General features: G+C 34.5%; 1 protein-coding gene across 1 annotated transcript in view; it reads left to right on the top strand.

Moving 5' to 3' along the window:
• Positions 1-20,924, top strand: part of LOC136833997 (glypican-5-like) — a 794,851-nt gene that overhangs the window by 223,108 nt on the left and 550,819 nt on the right. The window contains exon 2 of the mRNA XM_067096284.1: positions 9,165-9,314. Within this exon, the coding sequence (XP_066952385.1) occupies positions 9,165-9,314 (150 nt within the window). The remainder of the gene's footprint in view (positions 1-9,164; positions 9,315-20,924) is intronic.

Raw genomic sequence — 20,924 nt, 5'->3', positions numbered from 1 at the left:
AGCCAGGGAGTGAAATTGAGAAAAGAGGGAAGAGAATAATACAGGTAATACAATTCTGACGTAATGGAACAGGAAATGTATCTTGAATACTCGGCCCCTTTCTCTCTCCATCATATAGTATTCATGACTGTTTATTGTTTATTTCCGTGCAACGCCAAAGGATAAAGAAAACCAAATTATAAATTTAAACAGGAAACAACACAACAAAGACGATATGAAAAGAAAGTCGAAGGGAGATCATAATAATCCACTAATAAACAAGTACAAATCGAGTTTTCTGTAAAGCCGCTATAACGTATAATTAAGGCCACCGAAAATAGATCTATCTTTTTTGGTGGTCTCGGTGTAATGCTGAATGAGCCGCGGCCCATGAAACTTTAACCACGCCCCTTTGGTGGCTTATCAAATATCGTTGCCAGAAGCAGGATTATGGCTAACTTTAACCTGAAAAAGTTCAAAACTACAGAGGCTAGAGGGCTGAAATTTCGTATGTTTGATGATTGGAGGGTGGATGATCAACATACCAATTTACAGCCCTCTAGCCTCAGTAGGTTTTACGACCTGAGGGCGGACAGAAAAAGTGCCAACGGACAGACAATAGTTTCCTTTTACAGAAAACTAAAAACATTCTTTGTGTCTGTCTTGAATGGTTAAGAAAAAAAAGCCACTTTAAGTGAATACATATAAAACAGGGGCTTGAGACGCTCACCAAGTTCCTCTTCAGCTGTGCTAAACTGTAGTTTTGGAAGTTCAAGCGAAGATGCGATGCATTTCTGCCCTAATACAATTCTCCTTGTATTTTTATAATTAACTTACATTTTTGTATTTATTATTTTGATTAATTTATTTTTTTTTCATTTTCAAATTATCTCTTCTTTCTGTATTTCCTGTTAATTTGTTTCCTTTTTCCTATTTATTTATTAGTTAATGTATTCTTTTCTTTTTTAATAAGTGGTCTCTTCTTTCTGTATTTCCCATTCTTTTCTATTACTTCTTTCTAACGAGCACCATATTCTTTGGAAGCTTGAATTTCAAGTCAGTGGCCCCTTTGGTGAGCCTGTTCCATATGAATAGGGTACATCTTCTGAATAATAATAATAATAATAATAATAATAATAATAATAATAATAATAATAATAATAATATTTGTGACAACTAGGAAAGGGAAATAAAATTTCTCCTGAAATTTTGTATATATTTGTAAAAATAGGTCATACAAGGTACATACATACATACATACATACATACATACATACATACTCTACTCTCTCTCTCTCTATATATATATATATATATATATATATATATATATATATATATATATATATATATATATATATATATATATATATATATATATTTAGCGCAGATTTATGTATTCGTACAGCCATCCCCCGAATAAATGCAATATATATTGTGTGGGTAAGTTTGTGGCGAACATGACTCGCAGATTTGTGTTCAAGGTCGCCTTTATCCAAGGAATTAAGGGAGCCTCATGTTCTTCCTCTCATTTTTATTTTTAATTTTCCTTTTCCTTTTCATCAAAATATTCATTTTCTAATTTTATTTTCAGGAATCGTGATCACGAAAAGTTATTCCTTTCGGCGTTCGTTTAGACATTCGATTTGATTTTCTCATGTGAGGTGCACTGTAGGCATTACTTAAGGTTCTTTGCAGCGTCCCTTCTCTGGCCCCTAGCTGCAACCTCTTTTATTCCTTTTACTGTACCTCCGTTCATATTACCTCTCTAACATCTTACTTCCCCCACCCTCTCCTAGCAGTTGTTTCATAGTGCAGCTGCGAGGTTTTCCTCCTGTTACACCTTTCAGTTTACTGTCAATTTCCATTTCAGCTGTGAATGACCTCATAGGTCCCAGCTTAGCTTGGCCTTTGTCTTAAATTCCATATTTCATTTCGATTTGATTTTGTACAATGTTGGTTATAAGTAAATTAAGCAAGATTTCCATTTGAGTGTCTATTGGGTTCGTTAGGTTAGGATTTGGTGAAACAGGCTTCGTCTGGCGTTTCACCTCCATTGAAGAAATGAAACACCTGGTGAAACAGGCTTCGTCGAGCGTTTCACCCCCAGGGAGGAAATGAAACAGGTTTCACCCAGGAGTCAGGAGGAGTTGTAGCACTCTGAGATTATTAGGAAGTGATGTTCCGACAAACTTGGAACCCCATCAAACAAAGTTCACTCGAAGTTTCTGAGAGAGAGAGAGAGAGAGAGAATTCCCAAGGAGAAATACATTACCAGTTCTTACATCTTATTTCGTTTAGTTAATTGAACTATGACAATGGGAGAGAGAGAGAGAGAGAGAGAAACACCAATTTTTTTTCAGGAGGAAGAAACAAAGTTGGAAGGAAGCGTGAGTTTGACTAACAGTGAAAATCACCTTCGTCAAAATCCGCAGAGAGAGAGAGAAAGAGAGAGAGAAACACTAAATTTTTTACTCGAGAAAGAAACAAAGATAGAAAGAAGCGTGATTTTAAACATTGAAATCCTTCCTCGCTCTAAAATGAGAGAGAGAGAGAGAGAGAGAGAGAGAGAGAGAGAGAGAGAGAGAGAGAGAGAGAGAGAGAGAGAGAGAGATTTTCTCCGTAAATGAAATGGACTTGCAAGTAAGTGTTTATGTATATGCTAACACTCATACTCTGGTATATATAGAGAGAGAGAGTGAGAGTGGGAGCATTTGCATAATGTTATCCTCTGGGCTGTTAGCATAATGTTGCCCCCATAGAGAGGCAGTAGGAAGTATATAGTAGCCGTTGTTTGCCTGCCTTCTACAGAACCGGCAAAGATCAAAGAACTCGGAAGGACCCCCTAAAAAAAAGGAGCCCATAAAAAAACTGAATAAATAATAAATGAAAATAGGACGTGATTTGTGTCAGGTAAAAAAAATAAGTGTGAATGAGATGCCCGTGTCCCAGGTGTGGGAGTTAGAGATTAAAGAGACTTTATGACATGGAGGACGAACATAATGTACGTTAACGTGCAACCCTAATCTTTGAATGCCCTTCCTCCCCACCTCTCTCTCTCTCTCTCTGTGTCACCCTCCTCCCTCTCTGTCATACTTTCCCCCTTCTCTGTCCGTCCATACACTGCGAGGTGGATTTGGGTTAGATCTTTAGGAGGCCTTTGAGGAAGATTCTTTCCTAAGCCTCCGAGGTGGGGAAAAAAATATTGAAAGGTCTGAAGAAAACGAGTGTAAATATCTCCGCCATGTTTTGTGATTGGCTGATACCCCTCTCGGGCGCTTCTTGGGGTTCCGAGGTAGAATTTTAGGAATTAAAGGTAACACCTCAGTCACTGGGAAACATATGTTTTCATTGTCGATGCACATTTGCGGTTTGAAAAGAATCAGTGTTTTCATAGGGACAGATCATTGTAAGTATGTAATTTTCACATCTATATGTAATAAGCTGTCTCCTTTATTAAAGAATAACTCTGTCTTTAAAAATCCTCCACCTGCTTTTAAAGGATGATAATAATAACAAGTTTGTAGAAGCTTATTTCTTATTTATTTATTTATTTATCTATTTTTCTTTTTTTTGCAAATAGCCTCTTACGCAAGTATTGGCCATTTATGTTTTCTGTATGTGACAGAAAAGTACCTCATGTAACTTGCGGCCTTTTTTTTATAACTCTCTCTCTCTCTCTCTCTCTCTCTCTCTCTCTCTCTCTCTCTCTCTCTCTCTCTCACGGTCATAGTTCAAGTGACCGAAAGAAGTGTGAGGTATGGAGAACTGGTTATGTATATCTGCTTGGGAATGCTCTCTCTCTCTCTCTCTCTCTCTCTCTATATATATATATATATATATATATATATATATATATATATATATATATATATATATGATTTCTCATTTATATTTATATTTATAAATTTCCTTCAGTCAGAGAAAAAGCATGATTTCTCATATTTTAATCGTTTTCTAGCACATATAAATATATACATATTTACATACAGTATATGTTTTATATATATATATATATATATATATATATATATATATATATATATATATATATATATATATATATATATATATATAATATATATATGTATTATACATATATAAAATATTTTATATAAATGTGTATATATATAATGTAATATATATAATATATATATATATATATATATATATATATATATATATATATATATACTATATATATATATATATATATGTGATGTGTGTGTGTGTGTACTTTTTCCATACACTCACACACCCTTCCTCCGTCTCCATGCCTCCATTTTATAGACAGGCACTTGAAGAAAGGGGCAATCTGTCATGAGTGGTGATGGATGATGAGATTTGGATTTCACAGCTGATTCTTCTCCTTCGCCTTTTATTGGTTTGGAGAAAAAAAAAAATAATGGGGGACTATGGAATAGTGAAAAGAGGGATTTGTACGCTGGTTTTTGGAGATGATATAGAGATATATATATATATATATATATATATATATATATATATATATATATATATATATATATATATATATATATATATAGTATATGTGTATATATATATATATATGTATATATATATATATATATATAGTATATATATATATATATATGCCTAGATATATGTATACATAGATATACTAACACTGTAATATTTAGAACAGTATTATATATATAATACATATATAGAAGATAATAATTTAACTATATGTATATATATATACACAGTATATTGTTACTATTTTCTTCCTAGTTCCTTTTATGTCACATAAACATAAAATCTGCAACAATTTTTGCAGTTTTTTTCACCTCGAAAAAACGCCTTCGCTTTCTTTTTTTTACTTTCTTTTTATTTTACTTTCTCAGGCGAAAGTTCTTCGTCAGCTGTTTAAGAAATATTTCAAAGTTTGAATCTTCTGGGATGCTCGGTCGAGTGCGAGATTTATCTTCCTTTCTCTCACACGCTCCTCGGTTGCTTTTTCATTTTTCTTATTTTTATTTTCGTCCTCATGAGGTCTTTATCCATAGGAATGCTCTCTCTCTCTCTCTCTCTCTCTCTCTCTCTCTCTCTCTCTCTCTCTCTCTCTCTTCTCTCATACAGTAGTTCAAGCAGCTGATTGAAAGAAGCTTGCAAAGTATGGAGAATTGGTTATGCATCTATGCTTGGGTGTATGCATTCTCTCTCTCTCTCTCTCTCTCTCTCTCTCTCTCTCTCTCTCTCTCTCTCTCTGCTCTGGTTCAAATTAAAAGAAGCTTGCTGTATGGAGGTGGTTTGATGCATCTATGCTGGAGAATGTATTCTCTCTCTCTCTCTCTCTCTCTCTCTCTCTCTCTCTCTCTCTCTCTCTCTCTCTCTCTCATGCTCTGGTTCAAGGGATTAAAAGAAGCTTGCTGTATGGAGAATTGGTTATGCTGGATGTATTCTCTCTCTCTCTCTGTCTCTCTTCTCTCTCCCATCTCTCTCTCTCTCTCTCTCTCTCTCTGCTCTCTCTCTCTCTCTCTCTCTCTCTCTCTCTCTCTCATGCTCTGGTTCAAGGGATTAAAAGAAGCTTGCTGTATGGAGAATTGGTTATGCATCTATGCTGGGGAATGTATTCTCTCTCTCTCTCTCTCTCTCTCTCTCTCTCTCTCTCTCTCTCTCTCTCTCTCATGCTCTGGTTTCAAGGGATTAAAACAAGTCTTAATTGTATGGAGAATTGGTTATGCATCTATGCTGGAGAATGTATTTTCTTTCTCTCTCTCTCTCTCTCTAATCTCTCTCTTTTAAAAAATTTCCATCGTCTCATGAATGCTTGGTTTGGGATTAAAACTTGGTATGGAGATTTTTGTTATGATCTATGCTGAGAATGTTTTCTCTTCTCTCTGTCTCTCTTTCTCTCTCTCCCTCTCTCTCTCTCTCTCTCTCTCTTGATTCTCTCTCTCTCTCTCTCTCTCTTGATCTTCTCTCTCATGCTCTTTGTTCAAGGGATTAAAAAGAAAACTTGCTGTATGGAGAATTGGTTATGATGAAATGGATCTCCCGCTGGGGAATGTATTCTCTCTCATCTCTCTATCTCTCAAGAAAGTCTCTCTCGGCTCTCTCTCTCTCTCTCTCTCCTCTCTCTCTCTCGACTTTTGCTCACAGTTCAAGTCAAACTCATGGTGTCTGTGCTGAATTTAACTGTTAAAGTGGAACTCTTTTCCTGTGAGGACAACTTCAAATCATTTTTACTTTCCCATCATATTGAATTTTTTAATTCAAACTGATGAATTTTTTTTAATCAAACATGATGAATTTTTATTTTCAGATTCGAACTGATGAATTTTTATTGGTTCTTTCGATTCGAACTGGTGAATTTTCTTTTGATTCGCTGATGACTTTTCCTTTTGATTCAAACTCAAAAAAATTATTATTGAATTTCTTGGTATAAAATATATATTGTTGCCGGAACCAAACCTCCATCACCTTATATTAATAGTGGATTCCCGCAATATATAATCCTCCATATATTATCCCAGACTTGTGTCGGCAGGAACTTCTTGCCGGGTCAGGCGTCGATCGGCTTTTTCTCGACGAACTAATCAAAGTGTTGGTGTCTCAAGTCGATCGACTGTTAAAGTGGTCTGCTTACTCTGAAGTCTTGTCTTGGTAGTTAGCAGCTTGAAATTTAAGAAAATAAAGAAAAAGACATATTTCGATGACTTGGAGGAGCTTGACTCATCAAACACGCTTGATTTTATCGTGTGTGTCTTCACAGAGTGCTGTTGCGATGCTGTGACATAAATATGACTTTATCCCGTCTCTCTCTCTCTCTCTCTCTAAAGGAAACTCTCTCTCTCTCTCTCTCTATATCTGGTGTATATATATATATATATATTTATATATATATATATACATGTGTGTATGTATATATATATACACACATATAAAGGAAAACAGCTTAATACATATATATACGTGTATATATATGTATTTATATTTGTGTGTATGTATATATACATGTGTGTATGTATGTGTATGTGTGTGTATGAATTAGTAAAAACTATATCAACAGAATATTTGATTTCATTTTAGAAAACTGCCATGACTTACACTTTCTCTCCCATTTCTCTTAACCAAAGGAATAATACATAAAAAATAACATATTTGAATACTTAATAACTTTCTTGAGGGTACAGTTATTAGTATACGATCAATATTATAAAAGTTCTTTTCAAACTTATTACGTATGGAGAGGTATGGGATTTCTATACGTCATTCCGTTAATATTTAATATTCATCTTTGAAACGCGGTTTCCAAAATTCTTTTATGAACCATTTTTTCTTCAATTTTTTTTTTTTTTTGTAGATATAATTCTCTGTAGATTTATGGGAATAATTTATAACTTCCTGTTATAATTCTATAGCTACGCAGTTATGCTGGAAAGAATATAATATAGAGGCATTGCTTTTTGTATGTTTTTATGTTATTAATTGGTAACCGACCGTTTTAATGTATGATTATTTTTTATATAAAAACAAGTAAAAAATGCGCCGAAGTTTCTTCGGCGTAATCGAGTTTTCTGTACAGCCCCTACAGCGTATATTCAAGGCCACCGAAAATAGATCTATCTTTCGGTGGTCTCGGTATAATGCTGTATGAGCCACGGCTCATGAAACCTTAACCACGGCCCGCTGGTGGCCTGGCCTGTATCGTTGCCAGAAGCACGATTATGGCTAACTTTAACCTTAAATAAAATAAAAACTACTGAGGCTAGAGGGCTGCAATTTGGTATGTTTGATGATTGGAGGGTGGATGATCAACATACCAATTTGCAGCACTCTAGCCTCGGTAGTTTTTAAGATCTGGGGGCGGACACTAAAAGTGAGGGCGAACAGACAAAGCCGGCACAATAGTTTCTTTTCAGGAAACTAAAAATGATTGCTACGAGCGTATGGTATGAGAGTAATGATGAAATGTCATATATGACAATTTTTCAAAATACTGGTTGCCACTAAACAACAAAGGATGACAACCAGTTATAGTTTCACGAATAATAATCGTATGTTCAAGATATTGGTTGTCGCCAGTCAACAAAATATGACAAGTCATTTTCGCTAATGTTCCGTAATCATTTTAAAAATATGACTTGCCAGCAATCAAGAAAGGATGGGACCAAATAACTTTTACGAATAATGATCGTAATTTCAAAATATGATTTGCCACTGAAGTATGACAACCAATTACTTTTACGATTAATGATCCTATTTCCAAGATATTGGTTGTCATCCGTTGATGAAGTATGACAACAGTCAGTTTCACGAATAATAATCCTATTTCCAAAATATGAGATGCCACCCAAGTGTGACAACCAGTTAATTTCACGAGTAATGATCCTATTTCCAAAAATACTGGTTGCCACATCAATGATGTAATGACAACCAATTACTCTTACGATTAATGATGCTATTTTCAAAATATGACTTGCCACCTAATTATGACAACCAATTACGTTTACGAATCAATAATCCTATTTTAAAAATATTATCAATGGAGTATGACAACCAATTACTTTCATGAATAATAATCCTATTTTCAAAAATACTGGTTGCCACAAATGAGTGAAGTGTATCAACCAATTACTATTTACGGATAATGGTTTGTTTTAAAGATACCCAAATTAAGTTATTATTGGCTCAAAATAAATTATTCTTGGTTCAAAATAAATTATTCTTCGTTCAGAGTAAATTATTATTGGTTCAAAATAAATTATTATTGGTTCAAAATAAATTATTATTGATTCAAAATTAAATTATTCTTGGTTCTGAATAAACTATTATTGGTTCAAAATTAAATTATTCTTGGTTCAAAATAAACTATTATTGGTTCAAAATAAATTATTCTTGGTTCAAAATAAATTATTATTGGTTTAAAATAAATTATTATTGGTTCAAAATGAAATTACTATTCGTTCAAAATAAACTATTACTGTTTCAAAATAAACTGTTATTGGTTCAAAGTAAATTATTATTGCTTCAAAATAAACTACTCTTGATTCAAAATAAACTATTGTTGGTTAAAAAAAATTATTATTGGTTCAAAATAAATTCCTCTTGGTTCAAAATAAACTATTTTTGGTCGCCACCAATTGACAGCATGAAAAAAGGAGCTGGTCACCCTGAGAAGTCATTCACTCTCTCACATTTATATTTTTTTTCAATTGCAGGTTCGATCATATGCGGGGGCGGCGCATGCTGCGTGCCCGAAATCACCGAGGTCCTGCGGGCGGCTGGGCGGGCCTCCCTCAGTGACATGGTCCGAAATACAGCCGATACCCTCCACGGTGCCCTTACTTCCCATAAGGACGTCTTTTACCGTGAGTATCCTTCGGGAGGACTTTAAACTGTAGGACGTCTTTTTTCTCATTATCCTTCGGGTGAATTTCATTTTTGTTCTCAGGACTGGTTTTTGTTACAGTAAGGATGTTATTGGTATGCTTCGTTCAAAACTGGATTGGAATTTGTTACTTTTTTTTTCCCGTTTCGTTTTTTTTTTGTGTCATGATTTATTTGTTTTCCTTGTGTCTTTGCTCTACAAGAAAGCAAAGGATCAAGGCTTCCTAAGGACGTGAGTATCCTTCTCTAGGATTATGTATTATTTTGTTACAATATGGTATAATTAAAATAAGTGGTTGCGATATATGCCTTCTTCAACTGCCTTTTTTTTTGTTTTTTTTTTGTCTAGATTTATTTGTTGTCCTTGTTTCTTTGTTCGTTAAGAAAATAAAGAAAAAAAAGACATATTTCGATACGACTTCTGATTCATAGTAATTTGCTCTGTTCCTTTCCTCTGTAAACGGGTACAATGACAGTGATAATGACAGCCAAACAGCGCTCATTGTAATGAACTGTATAATGCACTTCGATTTGTCGCATCATCATCATCATCATCATCATCATCATCATGATCGAGTCCCTTGCCACCAAAAAGCTTTATTTTCAACCACCCCTCCCTTTCCCCTCCCCCCACGGCCCAACAGAAATTCGAGCACGGCCGAATGCGCCGCGAAAATAAATCTTGGAAGTCAAGAACAAAAGCGAAACGCCCGCATACCGCGAGGCCTTAGGACTGACTGACTGTCCTGATATGATGGCTTCTATTGGCTCTCCCCCTCCCCCTTCTCCCCTCTCCCCTCTCCCCGTTCTTGAATAGGAGAAGTATAGTAGTGATAGCAGTGGTAATAGTAGTAGTAGAAATCTCTCTCTCTCTCTCTCTCTCTCTCTCTCTCTCTCTCTCTCTCTCTCTTTGCCAGCATCAGAATGGTGGTGGTGCTGGTAGTAGCTAAAGTAGTAATAGTTTCTCTCTCTCTCTCTCTCTCTCTCTCTCTGGTGCCAACAGAATGATGGTGGTGGTGGTGGGGAGGGCTAAGTCATTTTAGGAAGCGGGGTCTCAGAAAGGAGATTCAGTTCTTTCATACTGGTTTTTTTTTTCTTCTTTTTTTGAAAGACACTGCACTGAGCTGTGAAGAGTGTGGGAAATAGCCTGAGTTGGTTTTAGAATTAATGCTATCAATAGATATATATGTATATATATATTACGTATGTGTGTTTGTATGTATATGTATATAGATATACATATATAATTTATATATATGCATATACATATATATAAGGCTTCTATGATATATAAATATATATATATTATATATATATATATATATATATATATATATATATATATATATAATTTTGCTATTATGTATACAACAACTACAAATAGTAGTAATATAACGGTGCAATCTAAGTGACAGTAATTCTCTAATATATATATATATATATATATATATGAATATATATCTAGGAACTCAAAAAACAAAAACAAAATTCTCAGCCTTGGCATATTTATACGGTGTATCAACTGAAAATCCAATCTCGACATTTTCGACCATAATGTAACCTTTCACAATGACTTCCATATTATGTCAAGACCCCTCTCAGGAACCCTGTCAGACGTCGCCCTTGGGATTCACAGAACGAGGAGGAAATCTTAAGTCTTTAATTGACAGCTTCCTCCTTATCCCTTGTTGTGCCATTAAGGTTTTTCTTTATATTTTCTTGTTCGCTCGAAAGCAATCTGGACGTGGACGGTGTTTTTTTTTTTTCTTTTCTCAGGGGAAGAAAGCTCAATGCGACATTTTTGAAACCATAATGTAACAGTCAATAATTTTTTTTGTAATTTTATAAAGTGTTGATTGGATGGGAATCTCTTCTCTCTCTCTCTCTCTCTCTCTCTCTCCCTTCTTGTGTAAAAGATCTTATTCTTTAGAAAAGTCTGTAAAAGAATGGTTGGATTTTTTTTTGAGAAGAAAATAATCTAAAAATCTCTCTCTCTCTCTCTCTCTCTCTCTCTCTCTCTCTCTCTCTCTCTCTCTGAAGAGAAACGGTGCTGGAGGGCGTAAGGCCAGCGTCTCGTCTGATCCGCGCAAAAGAAAGCAGAATGTATAAAACTGTTAATAATAAAAACATACTTACTGTGTGTGTGTGTGTGTGTGAGAGTAAGGCTTCTTAAAACTGTCTGAGTCCGAGAAAGAGAGAAAAAACCATTTCCCTAAAATACATACTCCTTGTATGAGAGAGAGAGAGAGAGAGAGAGGGGGGTTATTTTTAAAGCGTTTAGAGCGACGAAGCTAATTAATGATTGGGGCGACGCCATTACGATTGACTTTGCTGACTGAGAAGGTTTAACTGTCAGGAGTGATACCTAATGGATTCGTTTAATTAAGTGTTTTTAGTTCGGCTCACTCGCAGGCACGACGACGGTCTTATTGTGTCCCATGGAAAAATGAAGAGCTTTCCAGATTTGAGGAGGGACTCGCTAATTGATGGTTGATTTGATTCTGTGTGTGTGTATGTGCGCGCGTGTGTGTGTGCGCGCGCGCGCGCGTCTATAGTTTAAATGTGTAAAAGAGGTTTTATAAAATTGTACCCTACTCTCTCTCTCTCTCTCTCTCTCTCTCTCTCTCTCTCTCTCTCTCTCTCTCTCTCTCTCTCTCTCTCTCTCTCCAGAAAAGTGTGTTAAATAGGTTCATTTTTAATCTCTCTCTCTCTCTCTCTCTCTCTCTCTCTCTCTCTCCAGAAATGTGTTTTTAAATAGGTTCATTCTTAATTCTCTCTCTCTCTCTCTCTCTCAGAGAAGTGTGTAAAAGAGAAGTTCTTTTAAATTATTCTCTTTCTCTCTCTCTCTCTCTCTCTCTCTCTCTCTCTCTCTCTCTCTCTCTTCTCGGAATCTCTCTCTCTCTCTCTCTCTCTCATTTTCTCATAGAATGGAGTGTTGGATAGAAGGAGAAATTTTCTCATTTCCCTGAGAATTGTCTTTTTCTCATGAAGAAAGCTCATTTTCGGACGGTGCTCGAGGGCGTAAGGCTTATTTGAAACTGTGGAAGAAAATAACTGGAAATTATCTCATTTCTCTCTCTTGTCTTTCTCTCTCTCTCTCTTTCGGACTGCTCTCTCTCTCTCTCAAAATGTTTCTCATTTCCTGAGAATTTTGCCTTTTTCTCCATGCTTGGAAGAAGGAGCTCATTTCCGGACTCTCTGTTTTTGTCCGGTCATCACTTCACGAAGTGGGAGTCGGAATGGATTGGATAGAAGGAGAAATTTTCTCATTTCCCTGAGAATTGTCTTTTTCTCGTGGGGAAGAAAGCTCATTTTCGGACGGTGCTCGAGGGCGTAAGGCTTCTTGAAACTGTGGGAGTCGGAATGGATTGGATAGAAGGAGAAATTCACGTTTGGTGATCGTGGGTGATGTGCTCGTTTGTCTGTGTTTTTGCTATAAAGGAAGTGGAAATGAATGAAAGATGTTGAATTGGAATTTTTAACGAATAAAAGGCGGAGGAAACTATTTCTCTTATATATATATATATATATATATATATATATATATATATATATATATATATATATATATATATATATATATATATATATACATATATGTTTGTATTTATTCATTTTCCATCTTTCAATGGAGTGGTACTGAAAGGAAGAGTTAGATTAAATCTCTCTCTCTCTCTCTCTCTCTCTCTCTCTCTCTCTCTCTCTCTCTCTCTCTCTCTCAAGAAGTTTGTAAGAGAACTATTTATGAGAGAAAAATTATTTAAAACTCACTCTCTCTCTCTCTCTCTCTCTCTCTCTCTCTCTCTCTCTCTCTCTCTCCACGGTGAAATGGGTTACAGACAGGTGAGGGAGGAGGTTGAGTTGATGAACAGGCGATGGGTTTGAACAGGTGACCAGTGCGGTCGACGCAATCTGGTCGACTCTGGCCCGAGGTCGAGTTCCCGAGGCGTCTTGTCCAGACACTGGCCGAGAAGACCAGTCGACCATGGTCTATAGCACCCTGACGTCGTTTATATTTACGGCGTGCGGTTTTCCTCCGCCTTGTAAGTCTCGGGAACGAAACCACGATTTAAATAAGTCGATGGGGAGGGGGGAGTGAGAGAGGGAGGGGTGTTGAAACGCTCTAATTAAACTCCGGCTAAAAAGCTCAATTTTTTTTTTTTTTTTCTTCGATTTTTCATATTTTTCCGATTTTCTTATTTTTTGGATCTTATATTTTGGATTTTCTTTTTTTCGATATTCTCATATTTTTCCGATTTTATAATAATTGTTCAGTTTTCTCATTTTTTCGATTTTCTCATATTTTTTTGTTTTTTTTTATTTTTCCGATTTTATCGTATTTTTCCATTTTCTTATTCTTTGCGATTTTCTCATTTTTTTTATTTTTCTCATTTTTTCCGACTGTATATTTTTTTTAGATTTTACCATATTTTATCAAGTTTATATTTTCCGATTTTATCATATTTTTTAGAATTTCTCGTATTTCTTGGATTTACTTATTTTTTCCCCGATTTTATCATACTTTTTGGATTTTCTTTTTTTTCGATTTTCCTTTTTTCGATTTGCTCATATCTTTTGACTCGATATCCACTGAAATCCTCTGAACGCCTAATAAGAACATTCTCTCTCTCTCTCTCTCTCTCTCTCTCTCTCTCTCTCTCTCTCTCTCTCTCTCTCTCTCTCTCTCAAGAATTTCTTTATCTTCTTTCGTAATGGATTTGAAAAAGATTCCAGTGGAAACTGTATCCAAAAATATCAAGAATGAACCCCGTAGGGGAATAGTGCCGCCAGTGCACCTCACGGGGTACACTGTAGGCATTACTACAGGTTCTTTGCATCGTCCCTTCCTTAGGCCCCTAGCTGCAACCTCTTTCATTCCTTTTATTGTACCTCCGTTCATATTATCTTTCTTCCATCTTACTATCCACCTTCTCCTAACAATTAATTCATGGTGCAGCTGCGAGGTTTAACCTCCTGTTACACCTTTCAGTCCTACCTGCTCTCATTTTCCTTTCCAGCGCTGAATGACCTTATGGGTCCCAGTGCTTGGCCTTTGGCCTAAACTTGATTTTCTCAATTTATCACTCCGCTCATGTCAGACTATCCTTGGTATTACACGAAGAGAATTTATCACTGATGCCTTATGGCGTCCAATAAGGAATCTTTAGCTTCCAGTTAATTATAACGGTCTTTCCAGCAGAATGAATTTCCATGGAAAGATTTTCCATGATAATTTCCGTTTTGCTTTGGATCGTCGACAGGAATTTATTTCAATTTTGTTTTGGATCGTCGACTTTAATTTATTTCCGTTTTACTTTGGATCGTCGGCAGGAATTTATTTTTTTGCTTTGTTTTTAATTCCGTTTTGTTTTGATCGTCGACAGGAATTTATTTCCCGTTTTGCTTTGGATCGTCGACAGGAAATTATTTCCGTTTTGCTTTGGATCGTCGACAGGAATTTATTTTCCGTTTTGTTTCATCGGCAGGATTTTTCCTTTTGCTTTTGGATCATCGGCAGGAATTTATTTCCGTTTTGCTTTGGATTTCGGCAGGAATTTATTTCCGGTTTGCTTTGGATCATCGACAGGAATTTATTTCCGTTTTGCTTTTGATCGTCGACAGGAATTTATTTCCGTTTTGCTTTGGATCGTCGACAGGACTTTATTTCCGTTTTATTTTTGGATAGTTGACAGGAATTTATATCCGTTTTGCTTTGGATCGTCGACAGGAATTTCAATGACGACGGCAAAGAGCTTTTATTGAAAAGTAGAAATGTTACGTTGTAATGAAAAATGAAAAAAAATTTTTTTCTTCGTTACATTTGAATATATGAAAATATTTTTTTTTATAGTTTCCACAAATTTATAGCGTTTCATATTGTTATATATTATAATTTTATTTTTTAGAAATTAAAAAAAAAAGATTGTTGATTTCGTTATATGTGGATATATATAAGAAAAAAATTTTATTCTCATAGTTCCCACAAAATTTCTTTACGTTTGATGTTCTATTTTTTTATGTACTCTAATTTTTCAAAATATTAAAAATAATTTTTTTAATATGAATATATATATATATAAATATATCTATATATATTTTATAGTTATATATATATATATGAAAAGTCTTGAGATTTTTAGATTTTTATATTCTTTGTTTTTTATATATTCCAATTTATTTTTCTTCTCTCTAAAGAAATGGAAAATAAATTGGAATATATAAAATAACAATATGAAACTTAAAGGAAATGATTTGTGCATAAAACATAAAAATAAAGATAAATTGGAATATATAAAATAATAATATGAAACTTGAAGGAAGTGGTTGTGCATGAAACCTGCTTAGTGTTTAATGACTTTGCAAAATCTCGGAAAATTCGTCGTTTGATGATGATGCTGGAAGATTTTCAGCATTAACGAGATGCGGGATATTAGCTCCCAGCTGGGAAGCATCTTTGGAAGCTTTTGGTTTTGATTATTATACTTGTAATTATTATAATTATTTATTATTATTATTATTATTATACTTTATAATTATATATTATATAACTATTATTATTATTACAATTATTATTATTATTATTACAATTATTATTATTATTATACTTGTAATTATAATTAATTACTAAAATTATTATTATTAGTCGTATAATTATTATAATTGTTATATTACTGTAATTATTTCAATTATTATTATTATTATTATTGTTAAATTATTATTATTATTATTATTATTATTTTAGAATAATTCTTTAACATAAAAATCTGATTGTAAATAAAGAAGAGAATATAATTACATTATCATTTGTATCACTATGACAGTATTCCTGATAACACGGTCCCTAGCTTTTTATTAGTAAGCTTAAGAAAACTGACAGTAATATGAGAGAGAGAGAGAGAGAGAGATCAAATTTTATTCTGACCAAATTTCAGTCTCCATTACCATTCCAATTTTTTTCTTGGGAATCATAATTACCGAGTTCCAGATGTCAGTATTGATTGAAGCAAGGGAGTTTAATTACCGGTTTTTTTTCTGTATTATATTACATGAAATTCAGCAGCCTCTTGAAGGAAGGGGGAATGAAGAAGAAGGATAATCTAACTAGGAGAAATTCAAAAAGTTTTAATGACCAAGTCTGCCATTTTTACGTTTGTCTGTTTTGTCAATTTTGCGATGAAAATTAACCATATATATTTTTGCTATTTTATTTGCAATGAAAATTAACCATAAATTTTTTTTACTATTTTATTTTGCAATGAAAATGAACCCATTTTAATTTAAAATACACGAGATATGACGTGTGCTTAAACGGGAAAAGTGTAACTCATGTCTGTTTGAAATTTGTTTATTTTGACGATCCGATTCCTGATGGAAAGACGATCCGATTCCGGACAGAAAGACGATGCTGTTCCTGATGAAAAGACGATCCTGAGCGTGATAAAAAGATGATCCTGTTTTTGGTGAAAAGATAATCCGGTTACTGATGAAAAGACGATCCGATTCATGATGAAAAGACAATCCGGCTCCTAATGAAAAGACGATCCTGTTCCTAATGAAAAGACGATCCGGTCCTTACGAAAAGACGATCTGGTTCCTAATGAAGAGACGGTCCGGTTCCTGATGAAAAGACGATCCAATGCCTTATGAAAAGATGATCCAGTTCTTGATGAAAAGACGATCCGGTTCCTAATGGAAAGATGATCCAGTTCCTGATGAAAAGACGATCCAATGCCTTATGAAAAGATGATCCGGTTCCTAATCAAAAGACGATCCGCTTCCTAATGAAAAGACGATCTGGTTCCTAATGAAAAGACGATCCGGTTCCTGATGAAAAGACGATCCAATTTCTTACGAAAAGATGATCCAGTTCCTAATGAAAAGACTATCCAGTTCTTGATGAAAAGACGATCCGGTTCCTAATGAAAAGATGATCCGGTTCCTGATGAAAAGACGATCTGATTCCTTACGAAAAGACGATCAGGTTCAGAATGAAAAGACGATCTGGTTGATAATGAAAAAATGATCCGGTTCCTTACGAAAAGACGATCCAGCTCCTAACGAAAAGACGATCCAGTTCTTTACGAAAAGACGATCCGGTTTCTGATGGAAAGACGATCCGGTTCCTAATGAAAAGGCGATCCGGTTCCTGATGAAAAGACGATCCGGTTCCTGATTACAAAAGACAATTTACAGTGTTCGAGATGAGATTAGACGAAATCGTGATATATATATATATATATATATATATATATATATATATATATATATATATATATATATTTTGTATGTATGTGGATATATAAGCGCATGTATGAATTCGCATCTTTGTATATTTTTATCCACGCGTATCAGATTCACATACATGATTAACAACAGTGCCATTAATTTAATCCTCACGCTCTGTTATAACCGCAAGTGATTACTGTCTTCCATAACAACGATGTTATTTAAAATGATATGTGATGACATTCCTTTGGTTCTTTGCATAATTAGCCTGCGGTCGTCGACTGTTCCTGTCACCGAGATAGTGTTAAGCCTGTCGCCTACTTGATTATATCTCGCATAGGGAGGAATCTCTCTCTCTCTCTCTCTCTCGTTGTTTTACAATTTTCTTCAGTATTAAGAAATGGTATGAGATCATTCTCTCTCTCTCTCTTGCGACTCTTTCTCTTTCCATTTCTAAAAGTCCATGCATTACTCTCTATATTCGTTGTTTTAAAATTGTTTTTAGTTATTAAAATGGTATAAGGAAATCATTGTCTCTCTCTCTCTCTCTCTCTCTCTCTTTGTCTCTCTCTTGTTGTAAAATTCTTTTCAGTTATATCTCTGTTGTTATTAAATTATTATTATTATTATTATTATTATTATTCTCTCTCTCTCTCTCTCTCTCTCTCTTTCTCATAATAATACTTCAAAATGAGACTAAGGGTCAGGCTACAAGCTTCCATCTTCTCTGTGACTTTTTTAATTTTTCCATTTCCTGATGAAGAAAGTCCATGCATTACTCGATCTATATTCATTATTATTATTATTATTATTATTATTATTATTATTATTATTGATTATTATTATTATTATTATTATTATTATTATTAATTCTGTAGATATTTTTAAGTGTCTGTACCCATACATAACTGTGGATTTATATATTTATTATTATTATTATTATTATTATTATTATTATTATTATTATTATTATTAATGACAAGGAAGACCCTCTTTGATAGATGTATACTTAAAAATGGTAGCTGCAACAGGAAAGTTCAATATTCTAAATAGCCTTTGAACTTTTGAAAAGTTCTCCCTCCATTAAAAGCCCTATATTTATATTACGAACTTCGTGGAGAGCACACACACGAGTGAATTTTTTATCATAGGTGAACTGATAAACTCCCCTAATTTGTCAATGCTCTTCTGTGCATAATACCAATATTGGATAATGAATACTTCATCTTTGCTACACAGGGAAGGGAATTAGGAGATGAATTGCAAAAAAAAAATGAATTTATAAGTTGAACTCGGCACGTGTAGCCTTTATCTGTAATGATGCATATATTATTATTATTGTTATTATGTTGAAAATTATATATTGTATTATTATTATTATTATTATTATTATTATTATTATTATTATTATTATTATTATTATTATTAGTTGAAACTTATATATAAAGTTGTCTTCTTCTTCTTCTTCTTCTTCTTCTTCTTCTTCTTCTTCTTCTTCTTCTTCTTTCTTTCTTCTTCTTCTTCTTCTTCTTCTTCTTCTTCTTATTATTATTATTAATAAAGCAATATTATCAATCTCAAGAAACTTTCACATTATTATTATTATTATTATTATTATTATTATTATTATTAAGTGTGAAAAGCAATATTATCAATCTCAAGAAAATATCATAATAAAAATAATCATTTATTATTATTATTATTATTATTATTATTATTATTATTATTATTATTATTATTATTATTATTATTATTATTATAATATATAAAGCCTGCCAACCAGACGACACCATTCCCATGTGGAATTTCACATCTGAAAGATCTGTGAAATTACTTCAGTTAAATTCCCGATATACAACAGAAGCAGACAGACAAGCGATTGCCAGTAGCCTTAAATGAAGAGGCCCTTCGACAATTTATGGGCTATTTCCTTCCCCAAGGGATCCACAACCTCTCATTAGGCGCTCCTTCGCCACGGGATACGGTGCATTGGTGACCCCAGTCTGTTGGCATTTATTAGGGCAGCTGTAGTACCCAGGCAGCACGGCTTTCGTGGTATCAGTTGATGTCAGACAAGGTCGTGTTGGTAGTGAATGTGAATATAAAGAATTTGAAAGTTTCTTGAGATTGACAATATTGCTTTTCATAAATATAATAATAATAATAATAGGTTTAAAAGGTTGAGCAAAGTAGAAAAACGAAGACAAAATGCCAAAAAGATTTGAAATAGGTTAATAAACAGATCTAAGAATTTTTGAAGGAGAGAGATTATATAAGAAACGGGATGAAGTAATTGTGTTAAAAGTTTTAAATTCTTAAAGTTTTCGAGGCCTAGGACTCACAAAGTTCTTGGTCAGTTGAGTGACAGCTGTGTTAGAATGGAGGCTCATAGTTAACAGTAACCTGAGAATACTTGATAAAGTGATTTTATTAGCGCAGTTAAATCCTGAGACTTCTAAGTACTTCTGTCATTTAGAAATGTTTGAATTTCTATATACATTCTGTGACATTACTATTATTACAGAAAACTAAACTTGATCTTCATCGACGTTAAAACAGGAGTACTGTGTCAGCCATAACCCCAACATTCTTAACATCAGTACCAACAACAGTAATCATTATCTCATCCATTATGGCATGCATCATCTTACATAACTCCCATAATTATCTCCTTGTTCTAGCCTGTGTCTCGCGTTCCACTGCCGAGCCAGTAACTATAGAACCTCCTGGTCTCCGGTTTCCTTAATAAATGCCACGAGTATGAAGTTACCCTGTGGGGAGATATATAGTATCGCCCTGAGGTCCCCAGCCACTATTCGAAGTGTTGGGGTCGAGTTGCAAGAGCTGGAATATCCCCCCCTGATGCTCTTGGGTTACTCAGCGAGCGTTTATTGCTCAGACCTCTGTGTCATACAAGGTGTTGTCAGTGGCCGCTCTTCCAGGTAATATGGATAGCTGCTCTTCCAGGTATTATGGATAGCAGCTCTTCCAGGTAATATGGATAGCTGCCCCTCCAGGTATTATGGATAGCTGCTCTTCCAGGTATTGTGGATAGCTGCTCTTGGGGTGGCTGCTGTTCCAGGCATTATGGATAGCTGCTCTTCCAGGCATTATGGATAGCTGCTCTTCCAGGTAATATGGATAGCTGCTCTTCCAGGTATTATGGATAGCTGCTCTTTGGGGTTGCTGCTCTTCCAGGTATTATGGATAGCTGCTCTTTGAGGTTGCTGCTCTTCCAGGTATTATGGATAGCTGCTCTTGGGGTGGCTGCTCTTCCAGGTGTTATGGAGAGTTGCTCTTCCAGGTATTATGGATAGCTGCTCTTCCAGGTATTATGGATAGCTGCTCTTCCAGGTATTATGGAT

The sequence above is a fragment of the Macrobrachium rosenbergii genome, chromosome 52 (assembly GCF_040412425.1).
Source record: "Macrobrachium rosenbergii isolate ZJJX-2024 chromosome 52, ASM4041242v1, whole genome shotgun sequence".
NCBI lineage: Eukaryota > Metazoa > Arthropoda > Malacostraca > Decapoda > Palaemonidae > Macrobrachium > Macrobrachium rosenbergii.
The sequence above is the reverse complement of the archived record's forward strand: the minus strand, read 5'-3'. Positions and strand labels throughout refer to the sequence as shown.